Here is an 18,730-nt window from a genome sequence, read left to right on the forward strand (position 1 = left end):
AGATTAGTCTAGCAATGTGGGCGTTCAAACCCTGTGTACGCGGATGCGAGGATGAGTACTTCCTTTTTCTAACGAGAGTCTCATGTAGGGTGAGCTGGACTGGAGAGCTGGAGATCGTGGAACTAGCGGGGGTGCCGTTGGACATGGCAGACTGAGAGAGGGTTGGAGACGGTATTCTTGCCGGTGCCCTACATGCAGTGTTTCCTACTACAAACCTGGTGATTCCCTGACTGCTTTGGCTTAGCGACGAAACCTGCACAGATACTGCAGGTGGTGCAGTAATTGGTGGGCTTACAGTGACGGAAGGGATGTAGCTTTGCTGACTAGCTTCATTCGCCCAGGGTGCTACAACCTTAAGGGACGTTTTGGTAGTTAGTTCAGGCTTGCAAATGCATGGTGGTTAAATGTCTATGCATGCAACTTGTATTTAGACTTTTAAGATTCTGACCTCTGCTTAAGGTAGTTGAACATTTTTGACAGATTACTTTGCACTGATCATTTGGATGTTGTTTAAAAAAATGCCAGACTGCACTCTTTCTACTATGGGATACCTTTTCAGGCATTGCAGACTGAGCTTCTTTAACCAGATGGCCATGCTGTCCTACAACTGGTTTTGCCTTTGCCAGGCGTTTTTGGCCAGATACGGGCCCGGCAGATGGAACCTGTTACGATGTTGATGCCTGCTGCGTCTCCTCCTCCTCCGCTTCAGGACTACTGCCGCCTGCACCCTGTTCCCCCAATGGCTGCCAATCGGGGTCAACAACTGGGTCATCTATGACCTCCTCTTCTATGTCGTGTGGAACTTCGTCTGTGTCACCGTGTAAGCCGGTGGTATAGCGTTCGTGACGGGGCACCATAGTCTCAGCTGGGTTTGATTCTGGCTCAGTACACTGCAATGTTCTGGTCTGAGTCAAAGGAACAGCATAGTAATCTGGCTGTGGCTGTGCATCTGTGCACTCCATGTCCGATTCAACTTCTAATGGGCATGGCCTTTTAACTGTTTCACTTTCTAACCCAGGAACGGTATGTGTAAAGAGCTCCATGGAGTAACCCGTTGTGTCGCCAGACGCATCCTTCTCTGTTGTTCTTGCTGAAGAAGACAAGGAAGCAACTTCTCCCTGACCGTGAACATCCACTAAGGACGCGCTGATTTTACATTTACCAGTTCCAGAAGAGGAGGCAAAAGAGCTAGAGGCTGAGTCAGCAAGGAAAGCCAAAACTTTTTCTCGCTGCTCCGGCTTTAAAAGCGGTTTTCCTACTCCCAGAAAAGGGAGCGTTCGAGGCCTTGTGTAGCCAGACGACGAACCTGGCTCAACAACTCGAGACTTAGGTGCTGTATTGCTTTTACCACGACCACCTGATGCTCCACCATCGCTACCATCATTACCAGATGACAATGACCGCCCACGGCCACGACCTCTTCCACCAGACTTCCTCATTGTTTGCAAAACGTAACCAAAGTAACGGTATTTGTTATTGTAAAACAACTTATAAGGTGAACTCAAACTTCTGTAGGATTTATATATACCTTTATAGGTGGCTGACACTGAAAGGAAAATCAGGCCCAATGTTACACACTAGGTTTTATGTGCCCCAATAATTTGAGACAGATGGCACACACAGGACCGGCACTCAAGCAGAAATGCCAATCTTAATCTGCCACTATTTTTTTTTTTCAGGGAGAATTTAAAAAAAAAAAATTCCCAGTATGACACACTAGGTTTTATGTGCCCCAATAATTTGAGACAGATGGCACACACAGGACCGGCACTCAAGCTGAAATGCCAATCTTAATCTCCCACTATTTTTTTTGTTTTCAGGGAGAATTAAAAAAAAAAAAAAAAAAAGGGACTGTCCTACAATTACTATCTCCCTGCAGTAATCTCAGCAAGGTATGGCAGGCAGCAATAACAAGGAGTGGACAGCTGCACAAAAAAAAAAACAAAAGTGTGGACAAACAAACAAGATAGCTGTGCAGAAAGGAAGGAACAACAGGATTTGTGCTTTGAAAAAAGCAGTTGGTTTGCACAGCGGCGTACAAAGAGCAATGCAGCTATCAGGGAGCCTTCTAGGGCAGCCCAATGAGCTACAGCGATGAGGAAAAAAAAATGAATATATGTCACACAGTACACATAAAATAAATTGCAAATAAATCAATTTTTCATTCGTATATCTGTATATGTAAAGAAAGTATACAGAAATTTTATATGCGTCACCCAAGTGCACTGTGTAACAATCGCTGTGGAAACCACAGCAGCAGCCAGACTAGAACCAAAACAATTCAGTAAGGGTCAAAAGAACCAGATGAAATACCAGGACATGGACTTATCAGAATATATTTTTATTATTATTATGCGTGACAATGGTTACAAAATATATTAAAATTACATAAATCCACAAATATAAAATATATAAATATTAAATGTAAAAACTACAAAACATGCGCTGCACCAGGAAGATCAGGATGAAAGTGTGAAATACCACTCCTAACTCCAGCCCCACTACAATAACAGGATGTCTTGGATTACGCTGACACCACGTAATTAGAGATTTCTCTGCCAAGTCCAACTCAATAAAAAACGGTAAAAAAGTGCACAAGTGCCAAATCCAAATTAAAATGTCTATGCCAAATTCAACTCAGTATAAAACAATAAAAAAGTGCACAAGTGCCAAATCCAGATTAGAGTAACCAATTATGATTATAAATCGATGCCAATCACTGCATAAAGTGACAGAGTGCAGAAAGTGTAAATAGCGCAACTCAGTATAAAACAATATAAAAGTGCATACGTGCCAAATCCTGATTAAAGTAACCAATTATAATTATAAATTGATGACAATCACTGCATAAAGTGACAGAGTGCAGAAATTATGAATAGCACAAGAATTTATCCACAAAAAGTGCCTAGTAAAGTGTCAGTACACGTTGGAGATAGCTAATTATCGAAAAAAATGGTGTCAGCGATTATATATTAGTCTATACCTGCTGGGGCTGAATCCTGGACCTGCGCTTCTCCCGACGCGCGTTTCGGATTCGGTATATCCTTCTTCAGGGGGAAGACATGGCATAGACATTTTAATTTGGATTTGGCACTTGTGCACTTTTTTACCGTTTTTTATTGAGTTGGACTTGGCAGAGAAATCTCTAATTACGTGGTGTCAGCGTAATCCAAGACATCCTGTTATTGTAGTGGGGCTGGAGTTAGGAGTGGTATTTCACACTTTCATCCTGATCTTCCTGGTGCAGCGCATGTTTTGTAGTTTTTACATTTAATATTTATATATTTTATATTTGTGGATTTATGTAATTTTAATATATTTTGTAACCATTGTCACGCATAATAATAATAAAAATATATTCTGATAAGTCCATGTCCTGGTATTTCATCTGGTTCTTTTGACCCTTACTGAATTGTTTTGGTTCTAGTCAGGAAAAAAAAATGTAGCTTCCACTGTCCCTGCAAACAAAAGGTGGTGTTGGACAGTGGAAATCACTACAGCACAAGCGGTTTGGGGGTGAATGTACCCTGTCTAATGCTATCCCTGCTTCTGACGAAGCGGCAGCAACCTCTCCTTATGCTCAGATCAGCAGCAGTAAGATGGCGGTCGGCGGGAACGCCCCTTTATAGCCCCTTTGATGCTGTAGAAAGCAAGCCAATCACTGCAATGCCCTTCTCTAAGATGGTGGGGACTGAGATCTATGTCATCACGCTGCCCACACTCTGCGTCCACATTCATTGGCTGAGAAATGGCGCTTTTAGCGTCATTGAAACGCGACTTTGGCACGAAAGTCGCGTACCGCGTGGCCGACTGTTGTGAATTTGGATTCTGGGCTCCCCCGGTGGCTACTGGTGGAATTGAACTTGTGACATCATCTTCCCTGTTCACCTGTTCTGATTAGATCTGGGTGTCGCTATATAACCTGGCTTCTCTGTTAGATGCTTGCCGGTCAACAATGTTATCAGAAGCCTCTCTGTGCTTGTTCCTGCTCCCAGACATCTACTAGATAAGTTGGACATTCGTCCATGTTTTGTTTTTGTATTTTGGTTCCAGTTCACAGCTGCAGTTTCGTTACTGTGTCTGGAAAGCTCTTGTTGATCAGGAATTGCCACTCTGGTATTATGAGTTAATGCCAGAGTCCTAAAGTAATTTCTGGATGTGTTTTGTTAGGGTTTTCTACTGACCATGAAAGTATGCTTTCTGTCTTCTGCTATCTAGAAAGCGGACCTCAAATTTGCTAAAACTATTTTCCTGCTGCGTTTGTTGTTTCATCTCATATCACCGCCAATATATGTGGGGGGCCTCTGTCTTCTTTTTGGGCATTTCTCTAGAGGTGAGTCAGGTCTTATATTTCCCTCTGCTAGCATTATTTAGTTCTCCGGCCGGCGCTGGGCATATAGGGATAAAAAGTAGGACATGCTACCTGGCTACTTCTAGATGATGCGGTAGGTTTAGTTCATGGTCAGTATAGTTACATCTTCCAAGAGCTTGTTTCTATTGAGGCTTATGCTAGTTCTCTGGCCATGGAGATCATGACAGTTTGACCGGCCCACTAAAGGGTTAAAATCCTTGGCTGAGAAAGGAGAGAATTAAGAAGTCTGCTGAAAATTTTTTTTTTTTTTTTTCTCTAGTAGTTAGTGTGCTCTTAATTGGATCACTTGCCAGTCTGTCTATGCTGCAGTCTTTCTTTTTTTTTCTCTCTCCTTCTAATCTTTGAATGGCTCTATGTTCACCTGTCTATAATGGATCTACAGAGTGTAACTGCAGGTTTGAATAATCTCGCCACGAAAGTACAAAGTTTGCAAGATTTTGTTGTTCATGCTCCGGTATCAGAGCCGAGAATTCCTTTGCCGGAATTCTTCTCAGGGAATAGATCTAGCTTTCAGAATTTTAGAAATAATTGTAAGTTATTTTTGTCCCTGAAATCTCGTTCTGCTGGAGACCCTGCACAGCAGGTTGGGATTGTGATTTCCTTGCTCCGCGGCGACCCTCAAGATTGGGCTTTTGCATTGGCACCAGGGGATCCTGCGTTGCGCAATGTGGATGCGTTTTTTCTGGCCTTGGGGTTGCTTTATGACGAACCTCATTTGGAGCTTCAGGCAGAAAAAACTTTGATGTCCCTATCGCAGGGGCAAGATGAAGCTGAAATTTACTGCCAAAAATTCCGTAAATGGTCTGTGCTTACTCAGTGGAATGAGTGTGCCTTGGCGGCTACTTTCAGAGAGGGTCTTTCTGATGCCATTAAGGATGTTATGGTGGGGTTCCCTGTGCCTGCAAGTCTGAATGAGTCCATGACAATGGCCATTCAGATCGATAGGCGTCTGCGGGAGCGCAAACCAGTGCACCATCTGGCGGTGTCCACTGAGAAGACGCCAGAAAACATGCAGTGTGATAGAATTCTGTCCAGAAGCGAGCGGCAGAATTTTAGACGGAAAAATGGGTTGTGTTTCTATTGTGGGGATTCTACTCATGTTATATCAGCATGCTTTAAGCGTACTAAAAAGCTTGATAAATCCGTTCCCATTGGCACTTTACAGTCTAAATTTATTTTGTCTGTGACCCTGATTTGCTCTTTGTCATCTATTACTACGGACGCCTATATCGACTCTGGCGCCGCTTTGAGTCTTATGGATTGGTCCTTTGCCAATCGTTGTGGGTATGATTTAGAGCCTTTGGAGACTCTTATTCCTCTGAAGGGGATTGACTCCACCCCATTGGCTAATAATAAACCACAATACTGGACACAAGTGACTATGTGTATTAATCCGGATCACCAGGAGACTATTCGTTTTCTGGTGCTGTATAATCTACATGATGATTTGGTGCTGGGATTGCCATGGCTGCAGTCTCACAACCCAGTCCTTGACTGGAGAGCTATGTCTGTGTTGAGCTGGGGATGTAAGGGGACTCATGGGGACGTACCTTTGGTGTCCATTTCATCATCTATTCCCTCTGAAATCCCTGAGTTCCTGTCTGATTATCGTGACGTCTTTGAAGAACCCAAGCTGGGTTCACTACCTCCGCACCGTGAGTGCGATTGTGCTATAGATTTAATTCCGGGTAGTAAATACCCAAAGGGTCGTTTATTTAATCTGTCTGTGCCTGAACATACTGCTATGCGAGAATATATAAAGGAGTCCTTGGAAAAGGGACATATTCGTCCATCGTCATCTCCCTTAGGAGCCGGTTTTTTCTTTGTGTCAAAAAAAGACGGCTCTTTGAGACCATGTATTGATTATCGGCTTTTGAATAAAATCACGGTTAAATATCAATACCCGTTGCCGTTGCTGACTGATTTGTTTGCTCGCATAAAGGGGGCCAAGTGGTTCTCTAAGATTGATCTCCGTGGGGCGTATAATTTGGTGCGGATCAGGCAGGGGGATGAGTGGAAAACCGCATTTAATACGCCCGAGGGCCACTTTGAGTATTTGGTGATGCCTTTTGGTCTTTCTAATGCCCCTTCAGTCTTCCAGTCCTTTATGCATGATATTTTCCGCGATTTTTTGGATAAATTTATGATAGTGTATCTGGATGATATTCTGATTTTTTCGGATGATTGGGACTCTCATGTCCGGCAAGTTAAGAGGGTTTTTCAGGTTTTGCGGTCTAATTCTCTGTGTGTCAAGGGTTCTAAGTGCGTTTTTGGGGTTCAGAGAATTTCCTTTTTGGGATATATTTTTTCTCCCTCTTCCATTGAGATGGATCCTGTCAAGGTTCAAGCTATTTGTGATTGGACGCAGCCCTCTTCTCTTAAAAGTCTTCAGAAATTTTTGGGCTTTGCCAACTTTTATCGTCGATTTATTTCTGGTTTTTCGGATGTCGTTAAGCCATTGACCGATTTGACTAGACAGGGTGCTGATGTTGCTAATTGGTCCCCTGATGCTGTGGAGGCCTTTCAGGAGCTTAAGCGCCGTTTTTCTTCTGCCCCTGTGTTGCGTCAGCCTGATGTGACTCTTCCTTTTCAGGTTGAGGTCGACGCTTCTGAGATCGGGGCTGGGGCAGTGTTGTCGCAGAAAAGTTCTGACTGCGCCGTGATGAGGCCTTGTGCCTTCTTTTCCCGTAAATTTTCGCCCGCTGAGCGGAATTATGATGTTGGGAATCGGGAGCTTTTGGCCATGAAGTGGGCGTTTGAGGAGTGGCGCCATTGGCTCGAGGGGGCCAGACATCAGGTGTTGGTATTGACTGACCACAAAAATTTGATCTATCTTGAGACCGCCAGGCGCCTGAATCCTAGACAGGCGCGCTGGTCATTATTTTTCTCTCGGTTTAATTTTGTGGTATCGTACCTACCGGGTTCTAAGAATGTTAAGGCGGATGCCCTTTCTAGGAGTTTTGAGCCTGATTCACCCGGCAACTCTGACCCCATAGGTATTCTTAAGGAGGGAGTTATCTTGTCAGCCGTTTCTCCAGACCTGCGGCTGGCCTTGCAGGAGTTTCAGGCGGATAGACCGGATCGTTGTCCGCCTGATAGGTTGTTTGTTCCTGATGATTGGACCAGTAGAGTCATCTCTGAGGTACATTCTTCTGCATTGGCAGGTCATCCTGGAATTTTTGGTACCAGGGATTTGGTGGCAAGATCCTTCTGGTGGCCTTCCCTGTCACGAGATGTGCGAGGCTTTGTGCAGTCTTGTGACGTTTGTGCTCGGGCCAAGCCTTGTTGTTCTCGGGCTAGTGGATTATTGTTGCCCTTGCCTATTCCTAAGAGGCCTTGGACACACATCTCGATGGATTTTATTTCAGATCTGCCTGTTTCTCAGAAGATGTCTGTCATCTGGGTGGTGTGTGACCGTTTTTCTAAGATGGTCCATTTGGTTCCCCTGCCCAAATTGCCTTCTTCTTCCGAGTTGGTGCCCCTGTTTTTTCAAAATGTTGTTCGTTTGCATGGTATTCCTGAGAATATCGTTTCTGACAGAGGAACCCAATTTGTGTCTAGATTTTGGCGGGCATTCTGTGCTAGGATGGGCATAGATTTGTCTTTTTCGTCTGCTTTTCACCCTCAGACTAATGGCCAGACCGAGCGGACTAATCAGACCCTGGAGACATATCTGAGGTGTTTTGTGTCTGCTGACCAGGATGATTGGGTTGCTTTTTTGCCATTGGCGGAGTTCGCCCTCAATAATCGGGCCAGCTCTGCCACTTTGGTGTCCCCGTTTTTCTGTAATTCGGGGTTCCACCCTCGATTTTCCTCCGGTCAGATGGAATCCTCGGATTGTCCTGGAGTGGATGCGGTGGTGGAGAGATTGCATCATATCTGGGGGCAGGTGATGGACAATTTAAAGTTGTCCCAGGAGAAGACTCAGCTTTTTGCCAACCGTCACCGTCGTGTTGGTCCTCGGCTTTGTGTTGGAGATTTGGTGTGGTTGTCTTCTCGTTTTGTCCCTATGAGGGTCTCATCTCCTAAGTTTAAGCCTCGGTTCATCGGTCCGTATAAAATATTGGAGATTCTTAACCCTGTTTCCTTCCGTTTGGACCTCCCTGCATCCTTTTCTATTCATAACGTTTTTCATCGGTCGTTATTGCGCAGGTATGAGGCACCGGTTGTGCCTTCCGTTGAGCCTCCTGCTCCGGTTTTGGTTGAGGGTGAGTTGGAGTACGTTGTGGAAAAAATCCTAGACTCCCGTGTTTCCAGACGGAGACTCCAGTATCTGGTCAAGTGGAAGGGATACGGCCAGGAGGACAATTCTTGGGTCACTGCATCTGATGTTCATGCCTCTGATCTGGTTCGTGCCTTTCATAGGGCCCATCCTGATCGCCCTGGTGGTTCTGGTGAGGGTTCGGTGCCCCCTCCTTGAGGGGGGGGTACTGTTGTGAATTTGGATTCTGGGCTCCCCCGGTGGCTACTGGTGGAATTGAACTTGTGACATCATCTTCCCTGTTCACCTGTTCTGATTAGATCTGGGTGTCGCTATATAACCTGGCTTCTCTGTTAGATGCTTGCCGGTCAACAATGTTATCAGAAGCCTCTCTGTGCTTGTTCCTGCTCCCAGACATCTACTAGATAAGTTGGACATTCGTCCATGTTTTGTTTTTGTATTTTGGTTCCAGTTCACAGCTGCAGTTTCGTTACTGTGTCTGGAAAGCTCTTGTTGATCAGGAATTGCCACTCTGGTATTATGAGTTAATGCCAGAGTCCTAAAGTAATTTCTGGATGTGTTTTGTTAGGGTTTTCTACTGACCATGAAATTATGCTTTCTGTCTTCTGCTATCTAGAAAGCGGACCTCAAATTTGCTAAAACTATTTTCCTGCTGCGTTTGTTGTTTCATCTCATATCACCGCCAATATATGTGGGGGGCCTCTGTCTTCTTTTTGGGCATTTCTCTAGAGGTGAGTCAGGTCTTATATTTCCCTCTGCTAGCATTATTTAGTTCTCCGGCCGGCGCTGGGCATATAGGGATAAAAAGTAGGACATGCTACCTGGCTACTTCTAGATGATGCGGTAGGTTTAGTTCATGGTCAGTATAGTTACATCTTCCAAGAGCTTGTTTCTATTGAGGCTTATGCTAGTTCTCTGGCCATGGAGATCATGACAGCCGACCCCACACAGGGATCGGGTCGGGTTTCATGAAACCCGACTTTTCAAAAAGTCGGCGACTTATGAAAATGACCGATCCGTTTCACTCAACCCTACATAGCACGTTATCAGCCGGTGACAGTTCCTTAGCATGACGTGCGAACACGCAGTGTCAGTTTAGTGCTGACAGCTATCACTGACAACTGAGCAGCACAGGAAGATGTGCTGGGACCTGGATCTGGCTGTGCCTGTTTTTTTAGGCATGCATAAAAGCGTGGTGCGCCACAGTTTTGTGCGGTTCTGAAAAGAAGGACACCACTGAACAGATGCCACAGAATTTAGAGTAACACTGCTGCCTCATTAAGAAACAGATCTCTCGGGGGTTTCATCAGAATCATGAATTTTGGAGATTTAGATGGATACGCCGATGAAAGTGCTCATCGTAGAGCACAGGATAAATGTGATCTAAAATTTTCTCTACTTCAAAATGTCACAAATACCAGCTACTTACAATTTTTAACTATTTCCCATTGTGAAAATGTAAAATCTGGGGTTAAAAATATTAGAGTGGTAAAAAAATATTTTTTTCAGCGTTCAATGGTATAAAAGTTTGTGAAACACATGTGGTGTGAATATGATCACTGCACCCCTAAATTAATTTTTTAAGAGGTGTAGTTTGCAAAATTGGGTCACTTGTGGGGGTGAGGCCCTGACGTTCTGACACCTCAGGATTCTGCCAATGTGAAGAGGCACTCACAAATCATTCCAGCAAAATATGTACTCCAATATGACGCTCATTCCCTTCTGAGCCTTCCATTGTCATAAAAAGATGTTTTTGACCACATACAGAATGAGGCACTGTTGATATCGTATAACAAATTTTGTGGTCCATTTTCATCTATTAGCACTTTTGAAAATTATAAACTTGGAGCTAAAACAATATTTTAGTGAAGAAAAAAAAGTAACTTTTTAATTTTCACAGCCCAATGTTATACAATTTTTTGTTTTACCCCACATAAAAGATATCAGCGTACTTATGAGAAAGGACAACAAATTTTGGGGTAAATTTTCTCCTTTTACCCTTGTGAAAAGAAAAAATTGAATCTAAAGTAAAATTTATGTGATAAAAAGTAAAATGTTCATTTTTACCTTCCATGTTGCATTGATTCCTGTAAAGCACTTGAACGGTTAATAAACATCTTGAATGTGGTTTTGAGCATGTTGAGGGGTGCATTTTTCAGAATGTTGTCACTTTTGGGTATATTCTGTTATGTAGGCCTAAAAAGTCACTTCAAACGTGATGTGACCCCTAAAAAATGGTTTTGCAAATTTTGTTGGAAAAATGAGAAATTGCTGATCAACTCTTAACCCTTCTAACTAGCTAAAAAAAATTTCCAAAAATGATGCAGATGTAAAGTAGGCATGTGGGAAGTGTTAAATATTCACTAATTTGTATGTCATAACTCTCTGGTTTAAGGGCAAAAAAATTTACCATCTGGAATGCAGATTTTCCTAGAATAATTTGTGAACTCCGTATTCAGATCCCTCAAGAGCTAGAAGAGCAGAAATCCCCCCTCCCTTAAGCAACCCAAATTTGGAAATTATACCACTTTGGTAAATTACCTACAAGTATAGTTACGATTTTGACTCCATGGCTGTTTTCCAGAAGCAAGCAGTATCAAATGTTGCTGAGTGAAATATTGCAAACAGCCGTTGTGACCAGTACTTTATGACCAGCTCGTGCTTCTGGAGGCATGCACCTGTAAATTAGGCAGGTTCTCATCACTACATAAATGCCAAATATGTGGGTGCTATGTGTGATTTAGACACCCTGGGGCTCAAAAGTGAGGGGGACATTTGGATTTGCTGAATTTCTTTTGAGGGGCAAGGAGCCATTTCACTTTTCCAGAGCATTTGTGCTGCCAGTAACATGGAAGCCCCTGTATTTCCATTAACAGATAACAGACCTGAGTGGGGACTTGATTTTTTTGCGAATTGTGTTGAATTTTTTATTGGGCAAATTTTACTTAACATTTAGGATAACATTTATCTGCTGCTCTACTTTGTGGTTTCCATCTAAATCTCTGAGTGATGTGACAGATGAAAACCCTGAGGGATCTATTCACTATAATAAGGCAGCAGAGTTACTCTGGACTCCATCTGGCCTCTGTTCAGTGTTGTCCTTTTCAGAAGTGCACAAAACTGTGGCCGACAGCAGTTTTATGCTTAACTAAAAAGACTGGACACCATCTGACCTGTGATCTGGAGGTGTCTGAGTGTCTGCCTCATTATAGAGAATCTTCTGCTGGCAATTCCGTCTGAATAATGTATCTCAGACATTTACATACAAACCCCGCTGCAAGCGCTCAGCACAGAGCACAGGATAAATATGTGCAGAGCCTTACTGCGATCTTTGGGATGCAGAATGGAAAAAATCAACTGCTGGTAAAGAATTGGCTTTATTTATTTTTTACTCCGTTCCTCATGTGATTTCAGTGATTAGACGACTTCATTCTTCGGTTCGGTGCGATTACAGCAATACCAGATTTTTTTAATTATTATTATTTTTTATATTTCGCTGCAGTCACACACACTTTTTATTGCAAAAACTAGTTTTCACATCCCCATTTTTGAGAGCTATAATTTTTCCATATTTTTGTCCGGCAGAGTCAGGTGACAGGTTGTTTTTTGTGAAGCAAGTTGACATTTTTATTGGTAACATTTTCGAGACATGACTTTTTTTTATCGCTTTTTATTCCGATTTTTGGGAAGTAGAATGAACAAAAAACAGCAGTTCAAGAATTGTTTTTTGTTATTTTTTTTAAACTGTTCTGCATGTGATAAAATTGAAAAGCAGCTTTATTCTTCGTGACAGTGATACCCCATTTATATTGTTTTTTATTTTTTGTTGCTTTTACACAATAAAAGCTATTTTATAGAAAAAAACGTTATTTTTGAATCGCTTTACCGTGACAGCTATAACTTTTTATTTTTCAGCTGACAGAGCTTTATGGCAGATATGATTTTTGCAGAACAAGATGATGTTTTCAGTGGCACCATTTTTATTTACATTTGGTTTTTTTTATTGCGTTTCATTGCACTTTTTGTCCAGCCGTACGATGATAAAGCATTGATTTTTGCTTGTATTTTTTTTTACAGTGCTGACTGAAAGGATTAACTAGTGGGACAGTCTGGTCATTTCAGACACAGGGCGATACCATATAGGTGTACTTTTTTTTTTGTTTATTTTGAATAGTAACAGATCACTGATCTGATACTCTGTATTGTTTCGGCACTGCAGGGCATCAGAGCAGGGTCTGACAGGCAGGGAAGAAGCGTGTCACAGCGTGGAACTCCCTCCCTGTGCGGTGCCCCGCAATGTCACTAGCATTGATAGTGGGCACTGCTGCAGGGTGTTAGCTCTCACATAGAGATGACACCCTCACCAGATCGCCAGGGCGCTCAGTGTGAACCTGCGCTATCACGGCACCGTACATATACTTCTTGTTGCAGGAAAACGGTTACCACAGAGCAGTATTTTTAGTATTTTATTATGACGGGAAGGGGTCAAATGTATGAAGGCAGGAATAGTGATGCCAGTGCTGATTGGGTGCCGGGCTCACGTGTCATAACACCCGCAGATGAGCCCTGGTAACACAAGTGCCAACACTGCAGGAACGGCGCCGGCAGGGGGACAAGTATAGGTTTTTCTATTTTTTCGGGGCCAACCTTGGGGTATGAAGTGGGGCTGTCCTACTAGTGGGCAACTTCTTTAATTATGGACTGGACTTCATCTTTTTCCGTCATTGAAGCACATGTTACATTTGCTTGTTGACTCGCTGTACACTTTGAATGTTATTTGTTTTTTCTTGACAGCTTTATAATCTCTCAGGGATGGATGAGAAATAATACTACTCACTCACCAATAAATTGACAGTACAGCTCATCCGGTTATCTTTGCTCTCATCGGTCACCACTGCTCTGTAATCCAGTAACCTCTCCAATAGGCCTTTTATCAGGGTCACAAAGCTTTCCACTGCCTTAAAGACATGAGGATGGTTTGCAGCATAATCCAGCAATCTGAAGGCAAAAAAGATTCCAAGCAAGAAAATGAACAGATGTTACTAGCTGGGGTCATACATTATTTCCATATCACAGACTAGATTGTATTATGCTTTGCACTTGAATGTCTTTTCCTAATAAAAAACTTCATTCAGCTTCTCTGTTATTGCAGACCCCTGAGTGTATATACAAGCACTGTTCAAAGGTTTTAGGCAAGTGTGGGAAAAAGCTGAAAATGTACAAGTTTTTTTCTAACAATTAAAATGCAAAGAGAATGAAGAAAAGAGAAATCTAAATGAAATCAATATTAGATGTGACTACCTTTGCCTTCAAAACAGCATCAAAGAATCAATTCTTCCAGGTAGTTTTGGAAGAAACTGAGCATTGAGATTGTTCCAATCATGGCAAACTAACCACAGACATTCTGTTTGTTTGAGCAAATTTGTATTTCTCTTCATGAAATGCCAGACAAACACAAGGATGCTGAGAATAGGGCTCCGTCACCACCAGGACTACTTGTTCTTCTTTATGCTGAAGTTTTATCTCAATGACATTGACTGAAAGTTTGGGGGGCAATCAGATGTCCTTGTGATAGTATCTCATGGTGAATCAGTCTCTGCTGGTATCTCTCAGAATTGAGGACACCAAGAATTGGGCAACAGGACCATGGACACAGTGGCTGGTCAATAAAACTGAATACAGTCGGTAAAGACTACATCATGCTTACTTCTTTCTGAAATCGGAAGATGTCAACAGCACACTGAACTAGCAGCAACCAGTGGGACTCAGCTACGCATACTACGCAGAGAAATTTGGCCAGAAATGGTCTTTTGAAAGAACTGCAGCCAAAAACTTTACTTTTGACAAGCAAACAAGGGCAAATGACTCAGCATGAAAAATGGTGATGCAGAAAAGTGTGATCAGGTGCTCTTGGATTGACAAGTCCCTAACATACAGGGACACTGTGGCCAACTTTAAAATTATCTTACTTTTCATTTAACTGCATTGCTAATTCTTATACAACAGCGGCACCAAGTGAATAATTTTGAAATAACCTGACTTTACATTTAACTGCATTGCTAATTCTTATACAATAGTGACACCGAGTGGTCAATTTTAAAATGATCTGACTTTCCATTTAACTGCATTGCTATTTTTTAAACAACTGCAACAACACCAAGTGGCCAATATTTTTATATTAATATTATTTGTACTGCTCAGTCAGTGCATGCCATGACCAGAGCTGCTGGGGAGAGAAGGTGCTGTGAAGAGAAGGTCCGGGTGAGGTGTGCATCTGCAGTGATAGGCTGTGATCACCACTCCCCATCAACTATGATCATCGCTCACCGCCGACCTGTTCAGAGCACACAGGAGACAAAGCACTCCATAGGAGCACATGGAAGGTAAGTTTAAGTGTTCATTATTTTTTGCTTTTTTATTTGTATTGAATATATGGGGGTCATATTCCAGGATGGAAAGCATATAACAGGATGGGGAGCACATACCATGATGAGGGCCATAAATCTGGATGGGGCCATATATCAGGATGGGGGTATATATCATGATGGGGGCCATAAACTAGGTTAGCAGCCATACACCAGGATGGGTTGCCATACACCAGGATTAAGACATATACCATTATGGTGGCATACACCAGAATCGAGGCATATACCAGGATGGCAGCCATACACTAGGATGGGTGCCATATACCAGGATTAGGGTGTATACTAGGATGGGAGCCTATGCCAGGATGGGGCAATATACCAGAATCGAGGGCAAAAAGATGGGGGACATATACCAAGATGGGGGACATATACAAAGATGCAGGACCATGTATATGACATGGAAAAAAGGGTGCTATAATAATAAAAAATAATAAGTTGGAAACTTGAGCCAAAAGGTGGCAGATGCGGTCTAACAATGATAAATGTAATGTTATACACATTGGAAGAAGGAATCAATATCACCATTACACACTGAATGGGAAACCACTGGGTAAATCTGACATGGAGAAGGACTTGGGGATCCTAGTTAATGATAAACTTACCTGGAGCAGCCAGTGCCAGGCAGTGGCTGCCAAGGCAAAAAGGATCATGGGGTGCACTAAAAGAGGTTTGAATACACATGATGAGAGCATTATACTGCCTCTGTACAAATCCCTGGTTAGACTGCACATGGAGTATTATGTACAGTTTTGGGCACCGGTGCTCAGGAAGGATATAATGGAACTAGTGCAAGTACAAAGGAGGGCAGCAACATTAATAAAGGGGAAAGGGGAACTACAATACCCAGAGAGATTAGCAAAATTAGGATTATTTAGTCTAGAAAAAAAGACGACTGAGGCGCGAGCTAATAACAATGTACTGTATAAGTATATAAGGGGACAATACAGATATCTCTCCGAGGATCTGATTATACCAAGGAAGGTGATGGTCACAACGAGGCATTCTCTGCGTCTGAAGGAGGGAAGGTTTTTCCACCAACATAGAAGAGGATTCTTTACTGTTAGGTGTTGTGAACTCTGTTTTTGGGCTCCCTTTTGTGGTCACAAGTGGTACTGTGTAGTGCTGTCTTTGGGCTCCCTCTGGTGGCTCTTTGTGTCATTCTGCAGGTCTGAGGCTGGATCAGCTGTCTCGTTATCTGTTAGCTGGTTTCCTATTTAGCTCACCTGGACTATCAGTGGTTGCCTGCTGTCGATGTATTCAGTGCTATTTTGATCGCTCCTGAATTCCTTCGTTATCAGTCTCGCCAAGAGAAGCTAAGTTTCTGTTTGGTTATTTTTTGCTCATCAGTGTTCAATATGTTTCTTGGTTATTTATTTGTCCTTGTCCAGCTTGCTAATATGTGATTTCCTTGCTTGCTGGTAGCTCTAGGGGGCTGAGTTTCTCCCCTCACACCGTTAGTTGGTGTGGGGGTTCTTGAACTCTCAGCGTGGTATTTTGTATAGGGTTTTTTACTGACCGCACAGTTCCCTGCCTGTCTTCTGCTATCTAGTATTAGTGGGCCTCATTTGCTGAATCTCTTTTCATTTCTACGTTTTGTATTTTCCCCTTACCTCACCGTTATTATTTGTTGGGGGCTTCCTATATCTTTGGGGTAATTTCTCTGAGGCAAGTGAGGTCTTACTTTCTCTATAGGGGTAGCAAGTTTCTCAGACTGCGTCGAGATGTCCAGGAATTTAGGCACGTTCACTGGCTACCTTTAGTGTGTTTGGTTAGGATCAGGTTTTGCGGTCAGTCCAGTTATCACCTCCCTAGAGCTTGTTCTATGTTCAGTAACTTAGCTAGTCTTATCTGTGATCCTCAGCCACTAAGGATCATAACAGTACAGCAGGCCAAAAAGTGTTTAATGCATCGCAGAAGTGGGATAAGAGAAGTCCTGAGTACAATTTTTTTTTTTTACTCTCCCTTTGCTGCAGTCTGTCCAGCTTCTCTCATCCCCTTAATCTCTGGGTGGCTTTGAGTTCAGCTGCAGACATGGATATTCAGAGTCTGACTTCTAGTGTGGATCATCTTGCTGCAAGGGTGCAAAGCATTCAGGATTTTGTTGTTCGCAGTCCTATGTCTGAGCCAAAAGTACCTATTCCTGAGTTGTTTTCTGGAGATAGATCTAGGTTTCTGAATTTTAAGAATAATTGTAAATTATTTCTTTCTTTGAGACCTCGTTCCTCTGGTGATTCCGCTCAGCAAGTTAGAATTGTTATCTCCCTCTTACGTGGCGACCCTCAAGATTGGGCTTTCTCCCTGGCGCCAGGAGATCCTGCATTGCTGAATGTGGATGCGTTTTTTCTGGCGCTTGGTTTGCTTTATGAGGAACCTAATCTTGAGAATCAGGCAGAATAGGCTTTGCTGGCTCTCTCTCAGGGCCAGGATGAAGCTGAGGTGTATTGTCAAAAATTTCGGAAATGGTCGGTGCTTACTCAATGGAACGAGTGTGCCCTGGCTGCAAATTTCAGAGAAGGTCTTTCTGAAGCCATTAAGAATGTTATGGTGGGGTTCCCCACGCCTGCAAGTCTGAATGACTCAATGGCTTTGGCCATTCAGATTGATCGGCGTTTGCGGGAGCGCATATCTGCGCACCATCTGGCGGTGTTTTCTGAACAGAGACCTGAGTCTATGCAATGTGACCGAATTCTGACCAAAATTGAGTGGCAAAATCATAGACGTCAAAATGGGTTGTGCTTTTACTGTGGTGATTCAACTCATGTTATCTCAGCATGCTCTAAGCGCTTAAAAAAATCACTAAAACTGTCACCGTTGGTACTATACAGCCTAAATTCATTTTGTCTGTTACTTTAATTTGTTCTCCGTCATCCTACTCGGTCAATACTTTTGTGGATTCAGGTGCCGCCCTGAACCTGATGGATTTGTCGTTTGCCAGGCGCTGTGGTTTTGTCCTGGAGCCTTTAGAATTCCCTATTCCACTGAGGGGAATTGATGCTACACCATTGGCTGAGAATAAGCCTCAGTATTGGACTCAAGTGACCATGTGCATGACTCCTGTGCATCAGGAGGTGATTCGCTTTCTTGTGCTGCATAATTTGCATGATGTTGTCGTTTTGGGTCTGCCATGGTTGCAGGCCCATAATCCAGTACTGGATTGGAAAGCTATGTCTGTTTCAAGTGGGGGTTGCCAGGGGATTCATGGTGATGCTCCTTTGGTGTCAATTGCTTCTTCCACTCCTTCTGAGGTACCTGAGTTTTTGTCAGACTACCAGGATGTATTTAATGAGCCCAGATCCGGTGCCCTACCTCCTCATAGGGATTGTGATTGTGCTATAAATTTGATTCCTGGTAGTAAGTTCCCTAAGGGACGACTTTTTAATTTGTCTGTACCAGAACATGCCGCGATGCGGAGCTATATAAAGGAGTCTTTAGAGAAGGGACATATTCACACGTCCTCCTCCCCTCTGGGTGCAGGATTCTTTTTTGTGGCCAAGAAGGATGGTTCTCTGAGACCTTGTATTGATTATCGTCTTCTAAATAAAATCACGGTGAAATTTCAGTATCCTTTGCCATTATTATCTGATCTGTTTGCTCGGATTAAGGGGTCCAGTTGGTTCACCAAGATAGATCTTCGTGGTGCGTATAACCTTGTGCGTATTAAGCAGGGGGATGAATGGAAAACAGCATTTAATACGCCCGAAGGCCATTTTG

General features: G+C 43.0%; 1 protein-coding gene across 1 annotated transcript in view; it reads right to left on the reverse strand.

Moving 5' to 3' along the window:
• Nucleotides 1-18,730, reverse strand: part of DOCK2 (dedicator of cytokinesis 2) — a 1,347,187-nt gene that overhangs the window by 484,664 nt on the left and 843,793 nt on the right. The window contains exon 35 of the mRNA XM_077266018.1: nt 13,436-13,592. Within this exon, the coding sequence (XP_077122133.1) occupies nt 13,436-13,592 (157 nt within the window). The remainder of the gene's footprint in view (nt 1-13,435; nt 13,593-18,730) is intronic.

This window comes from Ranitomeya variabilis, chromosome 5 (genome assembly GCF_051348905.1).
Source record: "Ranitomeya variabilis isolate aRanVar5 chromosome 5, aRanVar5.hap1, whole genome shotgun sequence".
Taxonomy (NCBI): Eukaryota; Metazoa; Chordata; class Amphibia; order Anura; family Dendrobatidae; genus Ranitomeya; species Ranitomeya variabilis.